The 24,684-nt window shown below is 52.8% G+C and overlaps 9 protein-coding genes and 1 non-coding gene across 10 annotated transcripts; 7 read left to right on the plus strand and 3 right to left on the minus strand.

Annotated features, from left to right (window-relative positions):
* Positions 1 to 1,713: 1,713 nt before the first annotated feature.
* LTS14_006692 (uncharacterized protein) lies at positions 1,714 to 2,283 on the plus strand (the record flags this gene model as incomplete). Its single annotated transcript, XM_064839386.1, has 2 exons — positions 1,714 to 1,959; positions 2,029 to 2,283. The coding sequence occupies 2 exons, from the start codon at positions 1,714 to 1,716 to the stop codon at positions 2,281 to 2,283; spliced, it is 501 nt and encodes a 166-aa protein (XP_064693128.1).
* A 518-nt stretch (positions 2,284 to 2,801) lies between these two features.
* On the plus strand, positions 2,802 to 7,436 carry LTS14_006693 (uncharacterized protein; the record flags this gene model as incomplete). Its single annotated transcript, XM_064839387.1, has 3 exons — positions 2,802 to 2,954; positions 3,018 to 3,169; positions 3,227 to 7,436. The coding sequence occupies 3 exons, from the start codon at positions 2,802 to 2,804 to the stop codon at positions 7,434 to 7,436; spliced, it is 4,515 nt and encodes a 1,504-aa protein (XP_064693129.1).
* A 302-nt stretch (positions 7,437 to 7,738) lies between these two features.
* On the minus strand, positions 7,739 to 7,857 carry LTS14_006694. The gene has a single exon. It is a non-coding gene; the product is annotated as a tRNA-Leu (tRNA).
* A 1,948-nt stretch (positions 7,858 to 9,805) lies between these two features.
* LTS14_006695 (uncharacterized protein) lies at positions 9,806 to 11,193 on the plus strand (the record flags this gene model as incomplete). Its single annotated transcript, XM_064839388.1, is given in 2 exon segments — positions 9,806 to 11,052; positions 11,064 to 11,193. 2 exon segments carry the CDS (start codon positions 9,806 to 9,808, stop codon positions 11,191 to 11,193), a joined length of 1,377 nt encoding a protein of 458 aa, XP_064693130.1.
* Positions 11,194 to 13,599: 2,406 nt separating this feature from the next.
* LTS14_006696 (uncharacterized protein) lies at positions 13,600 to 14,838 on the plus strand (the record flags this gene model as incomplete). Its single annotated transcript, XM_064839389.1, has 3 exons — positions 13,600 to 13,686; positions 13,767 to 14,573; positions 14,656 to 14,838. 3 exons carry the CDS (start codon positions 13,600 to 13,602, stop codon positions 14,836 to 14,838), a joined length of 1,077 nt encoding a protein of 358 aa, XP_064693131.1.
* Positions 14,839 to 15,246: 408 nt separating this feature from the next.
* Positions 15,247 to 15,837, minus strand: LTS14_006697 (uncharacterized protein; the record flags this gene model as incomplete). The annotated part of the gene is made up of 4 exons (XM_064839390.1): positions 15,247 to 15,402; positions 15,479 to 15,646; positions 15,723 to 15,736; positions 15,795 to 15,837. The coding sequence occupies 4 exons, from the start codon at positions 15,835 to 15,837 to the stop codon at positions 15,247 to 15,249; spliced, it is 381 nt and encodes a 126-aa protein (XP_064693132.1).
* Positions 15,838 to 16,107: 270 nt separating this feature from the next.
* Positions 16,108 to 17,434, minus strand: DOM34 (Translation factor pelota; the record flags this gene model as incomplete). The annotated part of the gene is made up of 2 exons (XM_064839391.1): positions 16,108 to 17,295; positions 17,354 to 17,434. 2 exons carry the CDS (start codon positions 17,432 to 17,434, stop codon positions 16,108 to 16,110), a joined length of 1,269 nt encoding a protein of 422 aa, XP_064693133.1.
* A 280-nt stretch (positions 17,435 to 17,714) lies between these two features.
* Positions 17,715 to 18,861, plus strand: LTS14_006699 (uncharacterized protein; the record flags this gene model as incomplete). The annotated part of the gene is made up of 4 exons (XM_064839392.1): positions 17,715 to 17,781; positions 17,961 to 18,364; positions 18,424 to 18,792; positions 18,844 to 18,861. 4 exons carry the CDS (start codon positions 17,715 to 17,717, stop codon positions 18,859 to 18,861), a joined length of 858 nt encoding a protein of 285 aa, XP_064693134.1.
* A 1,875-nt stretch (positions 18,862 to 20,736) lies between these two features.
* LTS14_006700 (uncharacterized protein) lies at positions 20,737 to 22,104 on the plus strand (the record flags this gene model as incomplete). The annotated part of the gene is made up of 3 exons (XM_064839393.1): positions 20,737 to 20,965; positions 21,018 to 22,003; positions 22,063 to 22,104. The coding sequence occupies 3 exons, from the start codon at positions 20,737 to 20,739 to the stop codon at positions 22,102 to 22,104; spliced, it is 1,257 nt and encodes a 418-aa protein (XP_064693135.1).
* Positions 22,105 to 23,215: 1,111 nt separating this feature from the next.
* On the plus strand, positions 23,216 to 24,047 carry LTS14_006701 (uncharacterized protein; the record flags this gene model as incomplete). Its single annotated transcript, XM_064839394.1, has 3 exons — positions 23,216 to 23,474; positions 23,534 to 23,623; positions 23,671 to 24,047. The coding sequence occupies 3 exons, from the start codon at positions 23,216 to 23,218 to the stop codon at positions 24,045 to 24,047; spliced, it is 726 nt and encodes a 241-aa protein (XP_064693136.1).
* Between the last annotated feature and the right edge of the window lie 637 nt (positions 24,048 to 24,684).

Genomic DNA, 24,684 nt, shown 5'->3' on the forward strand with positions numbered 1-24,684 from the left:
GGCCCGCCAGGTGCATGTTGAGGTGCCAGTTTCAGCAGCCGTTGTGCTATACTTTCGACTTTGTGAGTGATACGAGGTCTTGTCGTTTCCGTTGTCCAAAGAAGAGGCAGCTTGCCGGGTGTATTGATTTTCCTGTCAGCTCGAAGTTGTGCTGCACATAGCCGTCTAGTGACGGAGTCCATGGCCGCAATTTCGTTGGACAGACTGCTGTGGTTGGCAGACTCGATGTTATCCTGGGCTTCTGAAACATCGTCTCGAACTCTTCGTACCCCTGGGTTTCTATCCATGGCTTGGAAGTAGACGCTGGCAATGGATGCCGTTCTCTCCCACAGTCGGGTCTCAAAGCTACAAGTACCCTTTTCGTGCCCAGGGTTCCATTTACCACTAATAGGTACGAGGCCTGGTGATGGGTACGCGAACGCCATATGCACTGCCGTCAAGATGAAGACTTCCGTGTCCTATAAGGCCTGGCAGCACAATCGATTAACAACAGTGTCTGGAAGGAACATGAACAGCTTTCAAGACCGAGCCCTCTGCCAGATGCCGTTTGAGATGAAGTGCATTAGCAGAGCGATACGATAGCGAGTTGTGCCTGTTGCTGAGTAGAGAAGACTAAAGCGCAAGCCCAGATCGGCTATCCCTCCATCGATGGAATGTCTTGCTTTGCACTATTTTGCTCAGAAGTCGGACATTTGCTATTCGCTACGATGCTCGATACAAATTCCGAGTTTGCACTGAGAAGCAAAAAGTGGCTCGATGTCCGACCTCATTCCAGTCTTCCTGGCGTGCTGAGATACACACATAGCTGGTCGTCGCAATGCGTGCCTCCGTCATCAATATACCAGATAGCACCGCCGGACTTCATTGGAAATGCTGGAGCTGAGGGTCGTTCATAGAATGAAGAACAGTGGGCATGGTCAACAACAAGCCTTCGCCACCCGAACTGGGTTATTGCTTCGGACTGATCTGCGCTCTGTTTGACAAACATGCCTCGAGATGAGACGCGAGTGGTTTCTTGTCATATCAATCAACATGACAATATACTAGGGAGTTTGGAAGTTGTAGGTACGCAAGGAGTCACACATCCCATCGGAAACATCTTCGCCTTGCAGCAAAAATGGTGGGAAATGCACGAACTATGAAGGTCCTTGATTTCTTGTCGCAAGTCTTGGTCGAACATTAGCCGTGAGGCAGATGATCAGACGCCAGATCCAGCCCACGAAGTTGCAGCTCTACAAGACGTAGGCCCTGCAGTTCGCCCGGTGAAGGTCTCCTGGAAGGTCCTCTTCGTGAGAGGGGAGTAGCTGGGTACGTCGGACTTGCTTGGCAGTGATGGAGGTAGACAATGACGATGGATGGTCGATCTCAAGATCTTGGAGGGGGTTGATGGTGTTGAAGTGATTGATGCCGGAGTGCTGGGACAAGTAGAGCTTTGGTGCAAGAATATGCCGATATACTCCTCGTTCCACGTGGTCAAGCCGCAGCATGAGCTACTGACTGTGCTCACATCGTAATGGCTTGCTCGTTGATTACGCTTATTTCCAGCAGCAGCTCACATCATCGTTAGCAAATGCATTAAGAGCGCGCAAGTCAAGGGAAATTCTGCAAGGTACGGCGATTCGGCTGCCGGAGTACAGCCGAGGAGCTCGCACTTTTGGCAGCTCGAGCACATGAATACCCTCTTCATATCGCAAGCCACTTCAACCCTCCAGAATGGCCGACACGAATGAGATGGAGGTGGACGCGCCTGCTTCACCAGATGCCGCTCCTGCCAAGACTGGCGGCGACAGCACAACCCACGCCAATGCGACAGCCGTCCGTAGTATTGAAGGCTGGATCGTGATCGCGACCAACATCCACGAGGAAGCCACCGAAGAGGATATTCAAGACATGTTCGGCGAGTTTGGGGAAGTCAAGAACCTGCATCTCAACTTGGACAGAAGGACGGGATATGTCAAGGTAGGAAGCATTTGTGCATATCCCAAACGGGCAGGAACGAAGGACTGACACGCGATGCCTCACTTGCAGGGCTATGGGCTAATCGAATACACTACGCTCGATGATGCCAAAGCTGCGATTGAAGGTGCGAATGGCGAGAAGTTGCTGGATCAGACATTGGCGGTAGACTTTGCTTTCGTGCGCCCACCACCGGCTAAAAGCCAGCCGCAGCAGGCACGGGGTGGAGCGAGAGGTAAGGGTGGCCGAGATCGAAGCGGCAGTCCTGGTAGGAGGAAGCGGGAGGAGGAAGATGACGAGGTGGATGCGAAGGATGAAGATGATTGAGGTTCTATGATTCGACATGCCGCGATATGATATCCTGAACTGTTCTGATGCCGATGTGCGAAAACGCACGCGAGCGCAATGCCTGTGCGAAGTTTGAAGAGCCGACGGTAAGAGTCGGCATGTAATCTCCAAAGCAGATGAGTAGGACTTGCCTGAACAGAGCGGCCACGGGAAGCAGCTTGCTGACCACCTTCCAGATTTCAATTGCCACTTCCAAGACCTCGTCAAGCGTGCAAACATATCACAGTTATCAGTCTGTCTTCTTTCTGAACATTATCAACGAAGTCGCCACTATTCAATCGCATCACATATCTTCAGCAGAGCTGTCATTTGCCAACCATTCCAGCACCCGACTATGCTACATGTGCACATAGCCATTCATCGCTTACGGCTAAACTACTACATCGGCTGTTATTCATCTTACAGACCCTTCCTCACCGTTCAGGGCTACTGCGTGCCGAATATCGGGCTCGGCTGGACATCTATCTGGTATTCTTGGAGGCGTGCAGGACCGAATCATGGCCGACGAAGAGTCTAAGGACAGCAGTCAGAGCAACCAACAGCCCATTTCGGAGTGGTCCGACACCGACTCGTCAGCTTCGCAGCCGAGGAGTTCGCAGGCAACGTCGTCTCGGCACGAAGGTGGTGAGCGAGATAACAGTCCTTGCAACGTACGTGGCACTACTGACGGTGAGCCAGACAACCTGTCGCTACAGCACAGGCGTCTTTCGTAGGACGAAGACATAGAAAGCCTACTACCTCGGCCAACATCAGCCCTCGCAGCCGAGCCGCTACAAGACCTCAATAGTGAGGTGGACCCAAGATCAGCAGCTGAGCACAATCCGTCTACTGGACCCAGTGGAGTGGGCCCATTGGATAGTGATGAGTATGACATACTATCTGCTGCAAAACCCCAATACAGCTTAGCTGATCTCTTTCGTAGATCCATCAGTACACAAGAAGCAGCAACTCTACGCGAGGCTCATGCTACTCGGCAGCACACCACTCGCAACGACCCGGAGCCGTTTCCTGCCTTCCGCGATCTTCTCACTTCCACAGATGGTGCCAATGATGGCTCACGAGCGCCCGTGCAGTCTCCCGATTCTGTAGCTCGACTGACTGAAGCTTCGCGAGTCCTGGCAGAAGAGCTCGCTTCCGCGACTCATAGGCGCAGCGATGGGCAAGATGACTTCACATTGTACTCGGCTGACAGTAGCAATGCCGCACAGCGGCCTTCATTCCCAGGAGGTCACGACCCACTCGAGCCCGACAATGAGTTCACCGTCGAGGACGCAGAACGTCCTACACTTACCAGTGCACCACGACAGGCCGTAGCAGCCGGCTTGCGCGCACAGCAGAACCGTGAACCTCGACAGGTCCGGCGGGTCACTGGTCAACATGACCTACGCTCTCGCTCCAACACACCAACCTCGAATCCTAGCCCAGGACCACCACTACATCACCCACGTCCGCTACCTCCTCGTGCAACCTTGAATCCTTCCCTCGATCCTTTCCACCGATCTGGCTATATGCCATTCCCAACACCAACTCAACACACCCCGCCTATTCTTACCCCAGGCATGCAAGCAGCAATCGCCTCTCCCGAGAGCGAGCACGTCGATAGACAGATCCGCAATCTGTCTCAGGTGCGTGCCGGCGTATCGCTGGACAGCAGTAGCGAGGAATCTTCTGGCGAAAGTGAGGGCATTGTTTTTGATGCTGTGGCTGCCAATGCCAGATTCACGGATCCGGGCACGAATAGACCTCCTGTCCCTCCAGGCCGACCAGCCAACCCGGTACGGCCTGTCTCGGGTGAGCCACCCCATTACGATGATTATACCCCGGCATTACAGGAGGGTCGTCATCCTTCACCTCGCCCTGAAGCTTCCGGATCTGGCTACCGGGAATACGAGAGGATTGACTTTCCTTCCGAGGCCAGTGCCACTCGGCCCTGGCTGCCGGATGATCGTGATGTTGGTGAGCCTGCACGAGGTGCGCAGAGGCGACCTGTCGATGAGGAAGCCAGAAGTGGACGTTCCGATAGACAGCGTGGACTACCAGCTGGAACGACAAGTGGACAGTATCTAGCTGGGCTTTTGGCTGGTGGGCCTTCGACACCAGGATCAAGTAGTGTGCGCAGTGAGAACCAAGCATATTGCGATAGCTTTGACTCGTTTACGGCAGACGTGCTCGGCCGTCCACAAGGTCCTCGGCAACAGCCACAAGGCTCGCGGGACAGGGATTCAGATGCTCGCAGGATGCCACAGCAGGAAGGTAGTGACGACCCTGCAGACCGTGATAGCTATCTTTCCTTTGCTGAGGCTGGGGCCATATTTCGCAACCAGCAGAATACTCAGCAAGAGCCAGAGGACCCACGTGGCGGCAATGCAGACGAGGAGAGAGTGCCACAGCACGGCGAACGGCCCCAGCGAAAGTTCAGCATCATGGATGGCATGTCTCCGCAAGCCACTCGCCATCTTCCACAAATCCAGCGTCAACTTGAGGAGCTTTCACTGCGCCTAGGCGAGCTAGGCATGCATTCTCATATTCTACGCCGCGATGGCATCCTGCAGGATGAGTCGCCGAGATCTCCTGTGCCTTCACCAATGGAGTTGGAAGGAACAGAAAATCCGACTGCACATCAAGCCGAGCCTCTGAATGAACCTGGTCCGATTGGGAACTCTCTGCCGCTCAACACGAACATCGATGGCACAGTTCCTGCTGCGGCGAACGCCAGGCCTCCAGGTCCTAGAGACACGCCATGGGTGTTGAGGCAATTACAGGGCATGAGGGACATTGGGCTTGGTCTGCGTGGCCCTCGAGATGAGCCACCGCGCCGGACTAGACGACAGCAGCAAGATGCAGAACCACAGTCTTACCCCGTACGACCTGAGAATCTCCAGTACAATGCATCTGTGGACCCGGCAGCCCGTCAGCCTGTCGATCAGTGGCTGAACCAGGTACATCGCCCTGCTCATGACCCACTCGCAGCTCGCTCTGAGCTGAACAGACGATACAGACGTATCACTGCTGAAGTGCTGGACGTGCTGAGAGAAATGGCGGGTACTCTGCCTGGCATACGATATCAATCTGCCAACGACCATCACGCTCTACAGCGTACTATTCGCATCCTCGCCGATGCGTGGCGAGACGCCATACAAAGCTACGCCACCGTGCAGGCAGCCGAGTGGGATGCACGACCCATATCGCGCTGGCATGAGATCATGGAATCGGTCAATCAGGATGTGCAGCGACTATGTGTGACAGCCGGTTACAGGACTCACGCAAGCTACGGCCTCGAGATCGATAAAATGTGGGACCAGGCACGCGCTGAGCGGAAAGCGAGAGACGAAGGTTCTGATACCAGTCTCTCTGACAGTTGGGACACCCCACTTGCAAAACTCAAGGGTCAGCTGGAGCGTAGATCGGCCAAGGAGGTATCGGGAACGAGTCCTAAATCGGAATGGCTCACGCGCTCGAAGTCCATTACCAGAAAGATGAAAGAGCGAGCCGCAGAGCAACGACGACGATCACCCCCTAGTCCGCAGCCAAGACGCCGAGATCGATACTATTTTATGAACTGGCTCCGTTCGTCACGCCGTCGCCGGCGACGCGATCAACGCCAAAGGGATGTAGCTGAGACCGCTCCTGCTCCTGAGCCGCAGCCGTCGCAGGAAGTACCTCAGCATGAGATTCTGGCTTTTGATCCAGTGACCGGCATGCCAGCGTACTTCCCAAATCCGGCGTATGCACGTTATGTGGTGGAAGAGGCCATGCGGCGAGAAGACGAAGAGGAGAGGGAGAGGCAAAGGGGGTTGGAAATCATAGAGTCTCATGGATTCACACGGGAACCGGCTCTACCGCGAGACTCAGAAGAAGACAGGCTGGCGAGATTCTCTACACGGGAAGAGTATCGTATACCGAGGGAGGAGCGCGAGGCACATTTTACGCCGAGGGCGATGCGTGAGGAGCAGACTCATTCAGATGTTGTGTACTCTGAGCTCCCGCCTCCAGCTGATCAGCCCGAGAGTTCAGCGGCAGCTAGCGCGCGAGGAAACGGTGGAACAGCGCCTGAAGAGATTACATATCCAACGTTACCGAGTGAAGTCGCACCGGCGGCGTCAGTGGGCGGCCTAGCAGAGGTCACGTATCCGACGTTGCCAAATGAACTCGCAGCGACGAGGTCAGTGGGCAGCCTGGCAGAAGAGGCAACACCTCAGGCTCGCCAGACTCTCAGCACGTCACCTTCAGCCGGCCTGGGAACTGTGAGAACCTCAGCAGAAGAGCTCATTCACCCGACTCTTCCATTGACCTCGACGCCGTCACCGCCGTCTGACAACATCTTCAATCCTCGGCGACGTGGCTTGCAGCCATTGCAGACACAACTGCCTACTCCTTCGTATGCTCCACGCATGCCAGATGTGCCGTCGCCGACTGTGCCAGCCGCCTCATCCAGAAATGCTAGCTGGTTCAGTATCGGCCCACACAATCAGCGAGATAGGAGTGGCACCATCTCCGACCTCCGCAGCCCTTTCGAGTCGAGACCTTCCATCTCAGGGCCTTCTGCAACTCCAAGACGACACGCAAGCAATCCGCTCTTACACTCTCCGCAAAGCAATTTTCCGGCTCAGAGTGAAAATGTGCGGCCGCGTCCATCCACCAGCCGTATTGCATCTGGAGGACGAGCACGGGTCGTGTCACCGTCTCTACAGGGCAGGCTGTCCTATTACGAAGCACTCGGCTCGCCCGTCTCACCAAATACTACTGTGGACCGCCCCAGGGAGTTGTCATTACAGAACACTCCTGTGTCCTATCCCAACATATCTCCCGTTCTACCCGCGCCTGGTAGCCTGTCACCAAACATTCGAGCGCACTGGGAGCGACTTGGTTTGTCAGACAACTATGTTCGGCGATCACCGGGCACAGTGTACGGACCACGTAACCCATCTTTGCAAGGCACGGGTGTTGGTGCTAGCAGCACACCCCCAAGCCCTGAGGAAGCAGCTGCAGAGCAGAGAGCGAGAGCAGAGGAAGTTCCTGTGGACGTTCCCAATGTGCGCGAGGTCGAGCGTGTGGGCGCAAAGCATGATCATGTGGAGGAAAATGAGAGGCGGGAGGTGAGAGGGGATAGTTTGGCGAAGTTGGTGTGGTAGACTTACCGTCGTTCTTGGTAGAATCACAAACTTCGACTACTTTCTCGTTTCAGGAAGCTATTTTCTCTTCGCCACTCGTATCATGTCGCTCGTGTGTTGTACTTTAACCATAACGAGGCGAGCTACTGTCCATTCATATCATGCTTGCCATGCTTTGTGCTTGGGCAGGTGGGCATAATGCTGCCAAAATTTTACACCATAAAAATTTGAATCAAAACTTCAATCAGCTATAACTCGGCCGAAACTGGACCAAACACGACGATTTGGACACCATTAGAAGCGTATGAAAGGCAAAAGGATGGTGAAGAGTGTGGGACTCGAACCCACGAAGATTGCTCCACTAGTAGAGTAATGAACATCCGCTGAGCGAACATAGTATCACAACCTGAAACTAGCGCCATAACCACTCGGCCAACTCTGTGATGCATTAGTGTGAGCTCGTGGAGTTCGCTCAAAGTATTGGGGCACGTACCTCCTGAAGGTGAAGAGTCAAGACAAGAAGTTCGACCTTTACCGTACTACTGTACATCTCAGCACGAGGCTTTATAATATCTATCAATCTTTTGATTGGCAAACCGAGCTTGCGCCGTGCCATCGCCGGGCTTCGAAATAGACGAGGTGACCTTGAGGGAGATGAGTTGAGACTGACGGGGATTGGCACCATCTGGTAAACTACAGAGCTTAAGAATCGCACCAAGATCAATGGTATACTTCTATGTCATGTATGTGGGTGGTGTACTAATGGCTGCGATGCTTGTGCGGCCGAGATAGTACGCCAACGGAGTTGCTACACTGTAAACATTAGGCTACGCAAGTATGACTATACGTTGAACTGCCACCCCATCATCAAGTAGCTCTGGAACAGCCTTCCGCTTTTCTTTCGCCAGCTCATACACTCTAGCTTCTAGAGCTGATTTGATGATCGAAGAAGCAAGCTAAAAAGGCGACCAATAGCTCCGAGGGATATCCCGAAAATTTGTTGTCTCGCTCAGCTAGTACGCGTCAGGTTCAGGTGAGCAGCCAGATGAACTTATGATCTTGGTCGAGTTGCTCACCAAAAAAAGTCGCACACATGAGGCAAAGAGAGTGGTGTTCAAAGTCATCAGCCAGTTGCAAGAACCATTTCAAAGTATATTACGAGCGATTTTTCACTAATTATGACTTGTCATATAGAGCTCTTTGGACATGTCTATGTCGACCTTGGACTGTCATCTTGTTGCTTGGGTGATGCTCCTGGCTCTATTTCCCGTGATTGCTGGTTGTAACTGCGAGTGACCTTTACCACACTAGCATGCCGTGTCCGAAAATGGCTGTGATTGTGGCAGTATGCAAGACTTCCTACTCCCCGGGACGATATGCGTAATGTGGTTGCGGTGGTGAAGCTTGTGTTATTTTCTGAAGTTGGCATACTGTTGTTTATCTGGTCTCTTAGAAGGGCCTCAAATATGCTTGAGCATCGAAGGTCATTATTTCGGCCTTTGACTGATACATCCGTATTGATCATGTGGTGTGTCATGTAGTATCAGAAGAGTCAAGCAAAAGCTGTTTCACGAACATGGGTTCGTGCTTGGCATCGGCGGCACGCACCTCCCAAGCCGTGGCACTCGACCAATCGCAGCGCGAGAAGTGTGAGACGCAATGATCCGTGGAAACAACATCACTTCACAACACGACCGATTCTCATCTTCCACTTGCACCGCAGAACAATTGGCGCAGCATGGCTTTCGCGGCTACTCCTTCACCTCGTGTACCAGAAAAGACGCGCTTGTGTCTCCGGCTGTTTTCTTCCTCTGCCTTTATGGCGTATCGAGGCGCATAACATTCTCCACTCTGGGCATGAATCTGGCATGGCGTGTCACGGGCAGCAAAGACCGTGGCCAGACCACCAATCTGTCATCTCTGGCTTGCTAGACGTAGTGACTGGTACCCTGTTGAACAAGCACGCGATCTGTCCAGCAAACATGGACCTCACTTCACAAAACCATGCCCCCTCCCGCTTTGTGGCGCAACCACAGGCTTCGTCTTTCCATTGTGGTCGCGTGCGTATACTGCACCCTCGCTTTGTTGCAGCATTTCTTTCTTTCCACCCATAATATTATTGACTGCTTCTATTGTTCTGCTTCTACACTGCGCTGGTCGCTACAATCGCATTTTTCCAACTCACTTGATTAAATACATTCATTTCGGCGGTATACCCGACTTCTTAAGTCCAGAAAGCAAGAGACTCGGACAGGTACCGGTCAATAGAACCAAAGGCTCCATTTGACTGCAGTCACTATCTAAGCCGCCAACCTAATATTTCAACACTTTCGAAGGAGCTGGTCTTCTTCCTCAAAAACACGAACCACAACAACACGAAAACCCACGCCATGCCCGCATCGAGCAAAATGCGCATCCTCAAGTCAACCAGCCTCTGTGTGCTGGGCACACTTGCTCTTATTCGCAGTACACATGCACACTCCTGGATTGAAGAGTTCCAAGTCATTGACAGCAATGGCTCGTACATCGGCGATCGTGGCTACCCTCGTGGTTACATGGCTCGTACTGATGCCGGCTACAATGGCTTTACGATGGACTACCTAGTCCCACAAACTGGTGTCCGCATCACATCCACTGATGCGCTCTGCCATCCTGCGCAGCGTACCTCGAACTACACCAACCCGGCGTACCCGAAACTCCAAGTCACTCCTGGTAGCTACGTTGCTATGAAGTACCTGGAGAACGGGCATGTCACGCTTCCTTGGAACCAACTTGGCAAGCCTGCTGGCGGCGGGACAGTCTTTGTCTACGGCACTGCCCAGCCATCGAACAACGAGCAGATTGCTGATGTCTTGAACTGGTCTACTGATGGTACCGGTGGCAACGGTAAGGGCTTCTTGATGGCCGCACAGAACTTCGACGATGGTCGATGTCATCAGATCAACTGTGGCAATATCTCGATTGCTCGTCAGACTCTTTTCCCAGCACATGTTGCTGGTCAGCCCAGCTCCAGCGTTGAGCAGTGGTGTGAGACTGATCTGAAGATCCCCACCACTGTCAAGCCTGGTAGCCTTTCGGTATACTGGATCTGGCAATGGCCCACTGAGCCTGGTCATGATTGCACACTCGCTGAAGGCAAGGACGAGTACTACACAACGTGCTCAGACTTCGATGTCATCGCCAACACAGGGAATGATGCCGATGCAGCGATAGTTGCCGAGACCAAGCTCACCAACACTCTTGCTCAGGAGAACCCTCAAAGTACGGCTGTCTCCGACTTCCAAAGCCGCATGGCTTTCACGGCCTCGCCTGCCGTCATCATGGTGAGCGGCACGAGCACCATCGGGCAATCAACAACTGCCGCATCCAGCTTCTTGGCCGCTTGCTCCGCCAATGGGAATGCCAACGCCAAGCCGAATGCAAATTTCCCGGCCAACTGCCCAGCAGTCACTGACTTTGGTGGTGCTGCTTCATCTTCTGCTGCAGCTGCCATCAAGCAGTATGCTACGACCATCGGCATAGCTCCCGCTGTTGTTTCGACTGGTACGCCGAGTGCTGCACCGAGTATTTCATACCCAGCGAGCGCTTCCGTGACAAGCTCTGCAACACTGAGCGCGACTGCTGCCTCTTCGACGCAGTCTGCTGCAGGCTCTGGTCCAGCAACAGTCACGCTTACGCTTACAACGACCGTCTATACGGCTTCTTCTTCTGCTTTGAGCACGCCAGCTTCGAGCTTGATACCGAGCTCAACATCAAGCTCAGCTCCGAGCAGCTCTAATGCCCCCTCCTCGACATCGAGCGCTCCTTTGAGCAGCGCATCTCTTAGCGCTGCGACGGGCTCGATCGTCTTCCCCACGATCTCGACTGTGGTAGGCTCCTCGCCGTCCGTCGCACCTGTTGCAGATGTTGTTGCTGGCAGCAACCATGTTCTCAGTGAACATGTTCCACGCAATCTGCACCGCGCTCACCCGCGTCAGATGCGTTGAGAGACTTCTTCGAGCGTTGTGAGGACTACTGGGAGGCCACTTTGTTTTGATCGGTTATGTAAGGAATACCTTTGGATAAAGGATTTGAATCGTACTGCTTTCTGTAACGCGTAGATACCCCGTGAGCCTTACCAGGCTTAGCATCGAATGAATCTACAAGCACGGACAACTTTTGTCTCTCGCTCCTCTTTCACCGCTCTCAGAGTACACTGTGTGTACAGGACGCGCCATGAAAGGACAGTATCTTGCCCTCTCACCGCCTCACAGTATGACATATGTACAAATACCGCCATGATAGCTCAAAATACTGCTCTCAGCCTCGGAGCTTGCTATGATCGCCGCATGTTTTCCACTTTCATACAATGATCGCGAGCCTTATGTGCTTCGGAGCAATGGAGCTCCTTGCTGACAAGCCAAGAGCGAAACATGCGTACGGTTCAGCCAAGAGCGCAGACAGCCTTATACATCGTCCTCGCTTCCCAGGGGACTGCAGTACGTACTTAGCCAGAAACATGGATAGATCGGGCACATGATTACATCCATACACCTGCTGTCTCACTGGCTGACTTATCACCGCCATTGCGAGCCAGTATTCTAATCCTGGCCTCCACGCGATGGTACCGGGGTGGCTGCAAGGTTTGGAAGATGAAACACGGGATTTAATGACAGCAAAATAGCCCGAAACCGCTATTTTTGTGATGTTCAAACCATCATCAGCGCCACAAAAGATGGGAATTGCAGAAGGGTAGGACTCGCGAGACGATGCTCGACTTTCGACAAGATTCTGACGAGATTTCAACCTCGTGACTTACAGCGTATGCTCTAGGTACGCTGTAAGAACGAGAATAGTCTAGACGATTAATACAAAGACTCCCCTTGTTCGTATAGTGTACCTATAGCCTACGTTGTAGACGAAATAGTCGAGTTCTCGTCGACGACGCCCGTCGAGTCAAGTTTCAATCGATGATTCGAGTCCTACCCTTCTGCAATCCCGCCCCTTGTGACGTTAGGAACAGTTGCGGCTAGCGCAAAGCCTGGACCATATTGCAGTATAAAAATAGCTGCGGCTGCATCTCGAGGGCTTTGACATCTTGCATACCGGGCCGTCTACTCTCTGCTTCATCTCTGGCCAGTCGATTGGCGGTTTCATGATCGCGGCCGTTTTGATGCTTTGCTCATGGGTGGAGATCGATGACATAGCCTCCATGTGGGCTTACAGAGCCTCAATCGATGTGGTATGGCAGTGCAAACACTTTCCTACAACAAGAAGAATCCTGCGATTCCTGAGACGCCCGAAGGAAGGGCAGATCAAACGAGGACGCTCTGCTTGCACGACACACTACACCGACCCACAGAGGTCGTTATGCAGATCGTGGCGTACCAGTAGCCGGTGTGTAAGTACATGACGACTTACCGACATCGAGCAGTAGTAAGCACGCAACACACTCATGTCAGACGGTGCAACCGGTCTGCCCAGCCTCGAATCACCTCGTGCCGTGCCATATTGAACGACGACGTGGGGTAGATCGAGCGTTCATGCATGGCCGAAAGGATACTAAATGCAGCCTTTCCCGCCTGAGATGAGGTCTGAAAATGGCATAGAGCAGGCCCCGGCGGCTAACATACATGACTAGGCGAAGCCACACCTCGATAGACCGTGCACCGCATCCTTCGGCAGTGCGGGAAATGAAGAACTTCACTTCAATATCCTCCAAGCTTGCTTTCTGCACTGCGCATAGGCGCACGGAAGGCCTAGCTCCCATTCACTATGCCAGGACCATTTGCTCGCTGGCCCTGCAAGCCTCCCGCGAGAAGCTTCCCCATCGGCGCCATACCTAGATCGAATGCCGATATATCGAGGGTTTCTGAAAATAAGCCCAGCCTACAGATGAATGTACCTAAGCCTCACGTCGTCTGTGCTCGCTACTGTGCCTAACGTCTATCCTTGGGCCATCGACCAAGCCATCACAGAGCTCGAGAGGCCCTAACGTCGATCCTACATAGTAGCCAACATGTCCGACTGCTGTCAGATGCTCCTGCTGTTGCCATCCAGGCTTGCCTCGAGCAGTGCCTGTTGCTACTCCAGATCTACAACACTGGCGTCCTTGCCGTCCGGCATTTCCGTCTACGACCCGCTGCCACCAACATTATCATCATAACACATCATCATGTCGTCGTCCAGACAGACATACACCACCATGCCAGGGACGATCGACCCTCAACAGATGTGTGGGGATGTTACAACCGCTGGCACCGTCAGCAATGAATGGTATGCACCGACTTCAGTATGTTAATCTCATCGCGCCTCGTTTCATTGATCGTGTCTCTTATCTTTTACTGCAAGGCCCATACTGACAGGACATAGTATGCATATGACAACCCTTACAGCACGCCTTTTCCATCATCGACCATAGAGGGCCAACCATGGCCAGCATATGCTAGAGCTTCAATACCGGACATCTCCTCAGCACAACACCAACATGTGTATGCGGCGCCCAATACAGTAACGTCGTACATTCAATACTCTCCCAATCTAAAGGACCCTAGTAGACCACGGAGTAGTCCGAGCACCTTTGGCCCAAGCGTGGAGAACATTGCCTGGCCAGGAACAAGCAGCGGCCTTGGTATCAACTATGCCCTTGCAGCTTCCAACGTCCCTACCCCACCAGTGACATCGACCTTTCCACCCGCAGTTTTCCAGTACCCCATAGAGGAGCAGCAATACAGCACATCCACAGCCAGCCCACCCGAGATCAGACATCCTCAGCCAAGGAGATCATACCCCAGCATCGCCCCTGTTCCCTCAAACCTCTCCTCCTCCAGCCTGGCCACCATCAAACGCTCCCGCATGGCCGAGGATGAAGACCAGACAGAAACCAGCAGCGCCAGCGGCAGCAAACGCCGCAAACGCACCTCGTCCGTAGCCTCCGCCGACATGTCCGAGGATGACCGGTATCTCGTACAACTGAAAGAAGACGAAGCTCTACCCTGGAAAGACATCGCCACCCGCTTCCACACGGACAAAGGCAAGAATTTCCAAGTTGCCGCCTTACAAATGCGGTACAAACGGCTACGAGAGAAGTACCGGATGTGGGAGGAGCAGGACCTCAGTGCGTTGCGGTCGGCGCACGAGTATTGGGATAAGTATAAGTGGGAGATTATCAGTGCCAAGGTTAGCCTTTCTTCCACTGAGCTTACACTACTTACTACATATGTTCTCAGGAACCTTGACTGATCTTGATTGTTGATGTTAGATGCTCGACTTCGGCCTAAACGAACGCTGGCCAGCACGGCACTGTGCGCGCAAATTCCAGGAACTGGAAAGTGTGGCTATGGCTCAGCATGCTACCACCACGGCGGGCTTAACACCAGGGATGTCGCAGTATTCGAGTCCAGTCGATGCGCCAATGCAATTTGCTTTCATGCCTATTTCTTGACTGCATGGCGGTGGGATGGATGTGCAGATGTGTTATTGATGGTTTTGGCTCGATATATCATCACGACTTGTGTTCGTTCGTTGGCAGGGAGGCTCATTCGGTTCTGATTGCTTTTTTGCTTTTTTGCTTTTCAGAGATACCCCATTCCGCTCGCTATGCTTGCTGCGTTCAAGCGACTCGTTGCATCTTGCCTTTTCTGGAATAGCCTGGCATGGCTTGCAAGGCTTTGGGTGGCGGGCATATTTCGCGGTTCAGACTTCACCTTGACGACTTCTACATGGCAGACTACCAGGACGAGTAGACTTTTAGACATGTACAGTTGGCTTCATAGGCCATCCGCTACGCACTCGTATATCTGTTCCTTTCCTACATCACTCTTCAATGCGCATACGACTTCGTGCCACCAGCTTAGCTGCTCAAGGCAATAGCCTCGATCTCCACTGGCACACCTTTAGGCAATTCCTTGACCGCCACGCAGGACCTCGCTGGCTTATGCGTGAAGTACTTCTCATACACGCCGTTCATCTCCGCGAAGTTCTCCATAGATGTCAGGAAGACGGTAACCTGCAGAACGATGAGTCAAAGGACACGTTTCTCGAACCCTTCTGCGGGGTTTGGAGAAATCCTTGGGTGAGCATACCTTGACGCATTTCGAGATATCACTTCCAGCCTCCGCCAGGATAGCCTTCAGTCCCTCGCAGCATGCGGCGGTCTTGTCGGCTATCGAGCCCTCGGTGAGCTTACCAGAGGCATCTGCGGGGATCTGGCCGGAGACGAAGATGTGTGGTCCGGCGTGGATGGCTTGGGACTAGATGTGGGCCATCAGTACGGCGAAAGAACATTGTTCAAAATGCTTGGGGGTCACGGTGGGCCGGTAGACGTACGTATGGTCCAACAGCTGTGTTTTGCTTTATCAGCTCATTATATGAGATTTGGATCGCTCAGATATCGCTTACGCTGCACAGCCTTTTTGGTGTTGATGACCTTCATGTCTGACATTGTGCGAAGGTGGACCGGATTGACAAGGCAAGCTGTGAGGCTAGGGTGTGATAAAAGGCTTCTTGGTATTGCTACAGTCCTCAAGGATGCGAGCACAGAAGGAAGTCGGTTGACCGACCTCGCAAGCATTGGCATTTGATGTTGGAGAAATGTGGAGCTTCACAACTGCTGGGCAATTTCTGCCGAGAAAGTGGGAGCTTGCGCAGACAGTTCTGGAATGCAAAAGACGTGGGACTATATGGCTATGCACCATGGCTTTTCAAGACCGGTTCATAACAGATCTATCTCCTCCTCATGCTCAACCCTCCCCTCCACTCCATTCGGCCTGAGCACATCCCCATTAACCTGGTCGAACTCAACCTCATCATCACCGTCCTCGTCGCCTCCACCAGCCACCTCATCCAAATCCTCAATAGGGTAAGTCAAGATAACCGCCACTCCACCTAGACTGTCCAACCTCCGTCCACTTTCATGCATACTACTCAACACCCTCACCTCCCCACCGCCCTCCTTCACATCATCTACCAGCTTCACCCACCGTTTCCTCGCCTCAATCTGCTGAGACCTGAATAGCCCGTTACTAATCAGTAGCACGCCCCCGCCTTTCCCTACAGCGCCTTGAGCGACGGCGTATTCGCACTCTCGCGGTCCGTACCATGCGCGCGCGTCTTCTTTGCGCATGAGCTCGAAGAAGCGGTCCACGAGCTGCGTCTCACGAGCGAACTTCGTGTCGGAGAGTTTACTCGTTACGGCTGGGGAGGCGAGCACTTCGGCTAGACTGTGCAGGTGTCCTGTTGCGGCGGGTGCTATTGTTGTCTTTGCGAGGAGAGCGTTGAGCTGTTTTGCATTGGCGGACGGAGCAGCTTGATCTTTGATGTATTGTTGGAATTGAGATGCTGTGAAGGCCGGACTGGCAAGTAGTAGTGGTAGTGGATTCGCGATATCGATCTGCCGAAGTAAAGAGTCGAAAGTCGTCTGGAAGAACTTCTGGAGCTGTTTGTCGTGGTCGGTTGAGCCGGCTCGTTTGCGTGGTAGTGTCGTCTCAATCTTCTGCCGTAATGTCGTTTGATGGTCGGTCACGAGACAGATGTTTGCCAACCCTTCCTTCATAATCACGGCCCATAGCTGCGCCTTGGCATCTTGATTGATAGCTTCTTTCAGCATATCCAGCGCTACGCTGTCCCATCCTTCCGACTTTTCAAGCTGAAAGTTCCGCTGTAATTCGAGGTCCAGTGTGTGAAAGCTACCAAGCTTGACGATCTTATTCTCCTCTGCTACGCGGCCAGAGACATGGAGTTGTGCCGCTTGCGGATCAAAGTCCAGCTTCGTTACTCGTATAGTCAGAGTGGTATGGACTCGTTCGTTTGAGCGACTGCCTGAGGATGATTCATTGATGACTTTGCGGACAGCAGAAGCACGGAGGAGATCGTTTGGTCGGATCAGGTTGTAGGCGTGCCACTGCTAAGTATTAGTCTATGCTCAAGACTTGTGATCTTATGGAGACGGACTGGCTCACCATATCCTCCGGCTCTTCTGGCAGCAGCGTTGCTGTGCCTGCACCCGTCTTCTTCTCGATGTTTTGTTTGATGAGCCTCATTTTCACTTGTAGTACTTGCTTGCCGAGAGCAGAATTCGTTATCATGGCGATATAATCTGGACTGGATTGGAAGTTACAGCAATCGAATACATGAAGCTCGGACCAGAATTGACGCATCGGATCTCGTCAGACAACACGAATGCCATACACGAGCATTACAAACCACATCTACCCAACGAATCTATTCGACAGTAGTATGATAAGTCTGCGAAGGGCACAACAGATCGGGAAACATCTCTCGACTACGACAGCCAGGCGAACAATCACTTCATCCTCCAAGATGGCGTTGAACATCAACAGTACAGTGAAGATGCCGTCAGGTTACGAGATCCCTCTACTGGGCTATGGTAGGTCTCTCGTGCTGCTCACTTCATACCAACATGATCCAACCATATTTCCCATGTGCTCTTGCTCCATGTTTCGCCACTCAAGTACAAGAGCTGTCCCAAACCAACAGCCTCCCAGCTAGACGACTATCTATCTTAACACCATACCATAGCAAGACCACAGCGCTGACGAGCAAAAGGCGTCTACCAAACCCCAGCCGACGTCGCAGAAGACGTAACAAAGCACGCCATCAGATCCGGCTACCGCCACGTTGACAGCGCCACAGTCTACCGCAACGAAGCCCCCTCAGCCAAAGGAATGCTAGCTGCCGGTCTCTCACGCAAAGACCTCTTCTACACCTCCAAAGTCCCGCCGAAGGACATTAATTACAAAGATGCGAAAGCCTGCGTGGACGAGAGTCTGAAGAAGACTGGACTGGAGTATATAGATTTGTACTTACTTCATGCGCCGTACGGTGGCAAAGAGGGAAGGCTAGGTGCTTGGAGGGCGCTTGTGGAAGCTGTGGACGAAGGAAAGGTGAGGAGTATTGGGGTCAGTAACTACGGAGTGCAGCATTTGGATGAATTGGAGGAGTGGCAAAAAGTGCGTTCTCTATACCATTGCCATGTAAGGACTGTATATGTGGAGCTAACATGAAATAGCAACAACCAAAAGACAAAGCCGGCATCCTCTCAGTCAACCAAATCGAACTCCACCCTTGGCTCGCCAGGCCCGACATCGTGAAGTGGTGCCAACAGCACAACATCATCCTAGAAGCCTACTCGCCCCTTGTCCGCGCCACACGCATGGACGATCCCCTACTCGCGCCCATTGCGAAGAAACACGGCAAAGAACCTGGTCAGATTTTGCTTCGCTGGGGTTTGCAAAAGGGCTTCGTGATTTTACCCAAGAGTGTGACGCACTCGAGGATCGAGAAGAATGCTCGGTTGTATGATTTTGAGCTTGATGCGGAGGATATGAAGGGGTTGGAGACGGGCAAGTATGAGCCTTGTGCTTGGGATCCTACTACGGTATGTCCCCCCAGCGCTTTGGTGGATGTTTGTGTTACTGACCGTGACCAGGCACCCCTTAGTTCGTGAACTCCTTCACTTCATGCTTAAATCTGTAGATGTTGACGCTGCAGTAGGTGGCGGTATGGCATTGCAATTCGTGTATGGCCATGCACTTAGCTATTTGCACCGCTACGGTCTGCTCAAGCATGCATGAGAGCATATATGAACAAGGAGTTGACGAAGACAATGTACTGGGAGCTGTACTTACCCGCATTTGCGCCACCGCACAAGATACGAAGGGTTCTGATACATACCTGCCTCTGTATAATCACCCACACTGTGATATTTCCGGGCCACTATTCAAAGCTCAGCTCGCCTCACGTTCTTCGTCTTCACGACAGTCTTCCAGCTACTCTGCTAAACGCGTCGCAACAACGGATGACCACTTACCAATCCTTCAAATCAGACATCGTCAGCCCGCATACCACCCTAACACTCCTCAACCCGCACGACGGGAATCGTGGCGTCTGCACGAATCCTTGACGGCGGCGCCACAGCCGTTCGTCAGGGTACCGTAGCATCGACCCAAGAAAGACAAGACGTAGCATCCAAGCACCCTACAGGCAGCGGTGAGGTATGCGGCAGCAAGCCACCGCCTTCTGTCCATGCTATCACCGTCAACACCCTCCAAGCGGCTTAGGCGAGATTCGGCTTGGACAGAAGCTGTCTGATGGTGGCAGCGGCAGGCGTCATATAGCGCATGACTTTGCGACGCACGCTTGACGACATCGCTATAGCTGGCTGCGGAGGGAGAGGTGATTTTGATGTTCTGATTGGTTGGTGAGATGCTCACGAGACATGAAAAAGAGACTTGGGATTTTAGCTTCTTCGGCGATCTTTCTGCTGCGGGTTGCGAAGCTTGGCTTCTGCCGTCTTCTGCGGGGCAGCAGATGGGAGGCTCTTGTGGAGGGGTAGTGGCGTTAGTGTTGTTATGTCGGTATGATGAGCGGACGATGTCTTGTTGATGAGACGGCGAGGGCTGGTTTGCATCGTGATATGTCTTGTCCGAGTAACCGTGATGATGATTGACGTTGTTGTGCTGGTGACGAGCGAGCGGAATCATGGGGGGAACAAAGTGTGGAGAAACGTGGATTCCACCTGGAAAAGCCGATGCCTTGGGACCGGGAATCCAGCGCAGCCAAAATTTCGATGCAACACAACTTTCAGGGTCCTATGGGAACATCTCCATCCAGAAGCTCTCTCGCCAAAGAATGCTATCAGAGGCAGGTGGTATAGCATAATCCTACTCTTGCTCAAGCCACAGCATCAATTCTCGTCCCGAAGTCGCACCGTTAGCGATAGCGATTGGCCGCGTGCCTGAAACCGAGCTCAGACCCTGCGTGTTTACAGCTCTCTTGGTAATTCCTCGGTGCCGTCATCTCTTCCCAAGCAATTCTGCCGGCGGACGTGAAGAAATGATCGACACACTAACGTCGGCTTTGCGACGGGCAGAAATGCTCATGTGCTCCTCTAGGCGGAATAGTCTCTTGCGGGGCATATGTCGAGGGTCACAAGCTGTGCTGAGTGGGCTCTGTGTATGGAGAAGGACGGGAGGAGCCAGCAGTAGCGAAGTCGCTATGCCCGCACTGCGTAATAGATATGTCGTTATGCCGAGCTTCATGCCACCCATCATCATGATCAGCGGTCATGAGCTGTGATGTTGTGGAGGGAAGCGGTATGGTATGGCGATGTGCTGGCCAGTACATAAGGAATCCTGTCGGCCCATGGTGATCATGCTTCCATCTGCTATTACTCCAACTGCTCCAGAAGTCCATTGTCCGAGGCGTGGAAAGTCACTAGCATATCATCCTACTCTTGGTTACATGGACAGAAGTCTGAGAACCATTCCTATCACAGCATCATATTATTCCTACCGGTCCCGGTAGCGACAGCATCTTCATCATGGTCTTTTCCAATCTAGCAAGCACTGCGGTGGCAGCAGTAGCCTTATTATCGACTCTGGGCGATGCGGCACCAACTGGTTTAATGTCGAAGCTCAAGCGACAGGACAGCCTCAAGTTTGGTTTTGGGCAAGATAAGGTCCGAGGTGTAAATCTTGGTGGATGGTTCGTCCTTGAGCCTTGGATTACACCAAGCATATTCGAGGCGACACCAGATAATGTGGTGGATGGTGAGGGAATCCCAAACATTCCAGTGAAGGTGGCATGCTAACCTTGTACCAGAGTACACCTTCTGCCAGACACTAGGCAGTGTCGAGGCCGAGAAGCGCCTCCAATCCCACTGGAGCTCCTGGATCACCGCAGACGACTTTTCAGAAATCGCCAAAGTCGGCCTGAATTTCGTACGAATCCCGATCGGTTATTGGTCCGTGACTCCCAACGAGGGCGACCCATACGTCCAAGGCGCATACGATTATCTCGGCCAGGCCCTCGACTGGGCAAACAACAATGGCATCAAGGTCATGATCGATCTTCATGGTGCTCCCCTCTCGCAAAACGGTTTCGACAACAGCGGCCAGAAGGGTGGTGTCAAGTGGACTCAAGGCGATTCCATCCAGCAGACCCATAACGCATTGAACAAGATCCGAGACGATCATGCAGGCCATCCAGCAGTCGCCGCTATTGAGTTGGTTAACGAGCCCATGGGTCCTAGTCTCGACATGGATACCGTCCGCCAGTTCTACATGGACGGATGGGGAGCGCTCGATGGTTCCAACGTTGCCGTAACCTTCCATGATGCCTTCGAAGGTGTCAATGCCTGGAACGACTGGGGTAACGGGATGTGGGCTCTCCTGCTCGACACCCACCACTACGAAGTCTTCGACAACGGCCAGCTGCAAATGAGCGTGCAAGATCATCAGTCTACTGCCTGTGCCTTCGGCTCCTCCATGGCGACGAACAACAAGTGGACCATCGCGGGCGAGTGGTCAGGCGCCATGACAGATTGTGCCCAGTGGCTCAACGGCCGTGGTGTCGGTGCTCGCTATGATGGCTCGTACCAGGTCAACGGCCAGGGTAGCTCATACATTGGGTCTTGTGATGGCAAGTACTCCGGCACTGTATCCGGACTTGATAAAGCCGATTACGAAAACATCAAGAACTTCATCAGCACCCAGATCTCCGCTTTCGAGAAGGCTGATGGATGGATATTCTGGACCTGGAAGAACGAGGCTGCTCCTGAGTGGCATTTCAAGGACCTCATCGCAGGAGTAAGTTGTCGTCGTTGCCCCTCCTTGTATTGACCAGTCCATACTAACATCGTCGACAGGGTCTCGTACCACAACCCTTCTCGTCCGCCAGCGGATGCTAGAATGTTTCGAAGTCAATGTTGTTACGACACGAATTGTACATACCTATTACGATCGCTTAACGAATAACGAAGAAGACGAAAAGAAAATGTAACAGTACGATCGCTTGGAATTGTGTTATAAAGAGATACCCTCGTTGCGGCTTGGCTGCTGGATAGTCTTGCATGGTTGACCGAGCAAAAGCACTCGGTCTTGATGGGACTGGGATATGATTATTGAGATGAATGCAATGGAAACGTTGCTGCGGCAAGCGCAAACAGCGAAGGTGTTTTGGGAGTAGACTTGGAAAGCTTGTCAGTTGTATAGTACTCTTTGTACAGCTTCATCTTCACAAGAGTGTACGTGAGTCTTTGATTCATAGTAGCATAGTTCGATTTCGTTGGGGCGGCTCTCCGCATTGTGAAACTTTTACGCGCGTCCTTGTACCAGTACTTCAACCATAAAGTGCTTGGCACATTTCATTGCAGCATCGTGTTATTGGAGTGTTTGAGCCTGAACCTCTCATTGCATGTTCTGATGGTGATGGGTTACATACATGAAAGATGTAACCAGAAGCTGAGGGATATACAGATCGTGGCCCCAAGCAATGAGTGCAGATGACGTACAAGCCTTTGGTACCAGTCAATGAACAGTATTGCTGCTTCAACGACTCTATCAACGGACATGGAAGAAGTTCGTCGGTCTTGTACGTCCACGGGCCTTCGCACCATGATAATCAAACCCCGTATTCATAATACACAGCGATGCCGAACGCCTGCTGGATCGTCATCGGCCGTTGTTTGTCAGCAAAACGTGGAAGGGCCGATCCTTCCCTGTATGCCTCCTCGAGACAAGGCAAAAGACAGTGGTTTGACTGGGCGACCTCCTCGGTAAAAGCTAGACAGCTTGCAAACACCAAGACGTGGCATGCTTGAGAAGAGTGCCCGGTCGGGACGTAGGTCCAGCCGCCACCGTGCAAATACCCAGAACTCGTGGTATGCTCGAGATGGTACCCGATCGGAACCCATATTCATCCGCCACTTCGGATTCCAGGGAAGAAGCCCAGGCATATAGGGCCTCCCTGACCCCAAACATCTAGGAGCATAACGCAGTAACCCAATGTCCATCAAAGCAATGGCCGAAACCATCCTCGTCGTCGGTTCCACTGGTAACATCGGCTTCTCTGCCATCACAGCTGCTCTGCGTAGCAAACGCAATGTCCTCGCCGTGGTCCGCAGCCAGTCTTCCGCCGACAAGCTGGTGAAGTACATCGGCTCAGACAAGGGCATCACCATCGCGGAAGCAGATGTTACATCCGACACAGGGGTCAAAGGTGTGGTGGAGAAGGTGCGCGCTGGCAAGCTCCCTGCTTTCCAGCATGTGTGGACTAGTGGTAAGCGCAGTGCCTGGCATATAACGAATGTGCTTAGCTGACATAAACTTCGCACTCAGTCGGTGGCGAGTATACATTCGATAAGATCGAGAACGTGAGCACCGAACGCTTGCGTAGGAATATGAACATTGGCTTCGAGGCCGGTTTCTGTACGTTCATCGTCTCACCATCGACTAAGCAAGTCTAACGATATCAGTCGCCTACCGCGATACCATCAAATACCTACGAGAGCAAAACAACCCGAACAGCACCTGGACGATCTGCACCGGGGCACAAGGAGAGATCGCCCAGTTCGTCGTACCTGCCATGACCCAAGGTGCTCTCTTCCCATTCTGCAAGGCGGCCGCACGGGAGAACGAGGAGACGAATGTTCGTGTCAACGAAGTGTACCTCTGCTACCGTGTGGAGAACGACAAGGACGCTGTTGAGCATGGTGTGACGAAGGCTTCGGACTTTGCGAATGTGTACGAGATGATTCTGGATTCGCCCGATGTGCGTAGCTCGAGGGTTTGCGTGGAGAATGCGGATGAGGACTTGAAGAAGCTGAAGGTGAGACCTTTTCAAAAGATCTAGGCGGTTACTGAAGCTGGAATTTGTGGGTCGTGCGATATTCCCAGAGATCCTATGCCCGCGCAGTTAAATCAGAGTCAAATCTCTATGCTGGTAGGACACTATCTCTATCTCTTTGAGCCCATGCCTGCGCGGTCAATTTCAAAGCATGTCTCCCATACAGCAGTTCTTCGACCATTGGACAACTGTGAGAGGCTATCGACGAAACGGTTGCCGAGCAGGTTCGAGAGCACACTTCGGCATATGCCAATCGAAAGCATGTGACGACTCTCGGTCTGCGGCAGTTCAACTGGGTCAACGTGAGTGGTGGAGCTGGTATCGAGGAAGTTCGGATCTACTTAGTGACCATCATCTGTAGCTGATTCTGGTTATGGCGACGGCAGGGAATATGTCTTCACGAACTATGCTCGTGATGATAAGCCGTTACAAGCATTGTACGTGTACGAGCCATGGCGTCTCGAGAAGTTGCGGATGTAGGAGGGCATTTCGGGATCTCACCGACCAGTCCAAGGCATATGTTGATGCCGTATGATGTGATGTCTGCGCATGAGCTACCGTCGATATGTATGCAATCGGTCAGGTCCTCGTATGAGTGGCTAGCGATACATGTGATAGTGCACCGATAGGTAGAGAATACAGC

Source organism: Recurvomyces mirabilis (genome assembly GCF_035927965.1).
Source record: "Recurvomyces mirabilis strain CCFEE 5264 chromosome Unknown scaffold_17, whole genome shotgun sequence".
NCBI lineage: Eukaryota > Fungi > Ascomycota > Dothideomycetes > Mycosphaerellales > Teratosphaeriaceae > Recurvomyces > Recurvomyces mirabilis.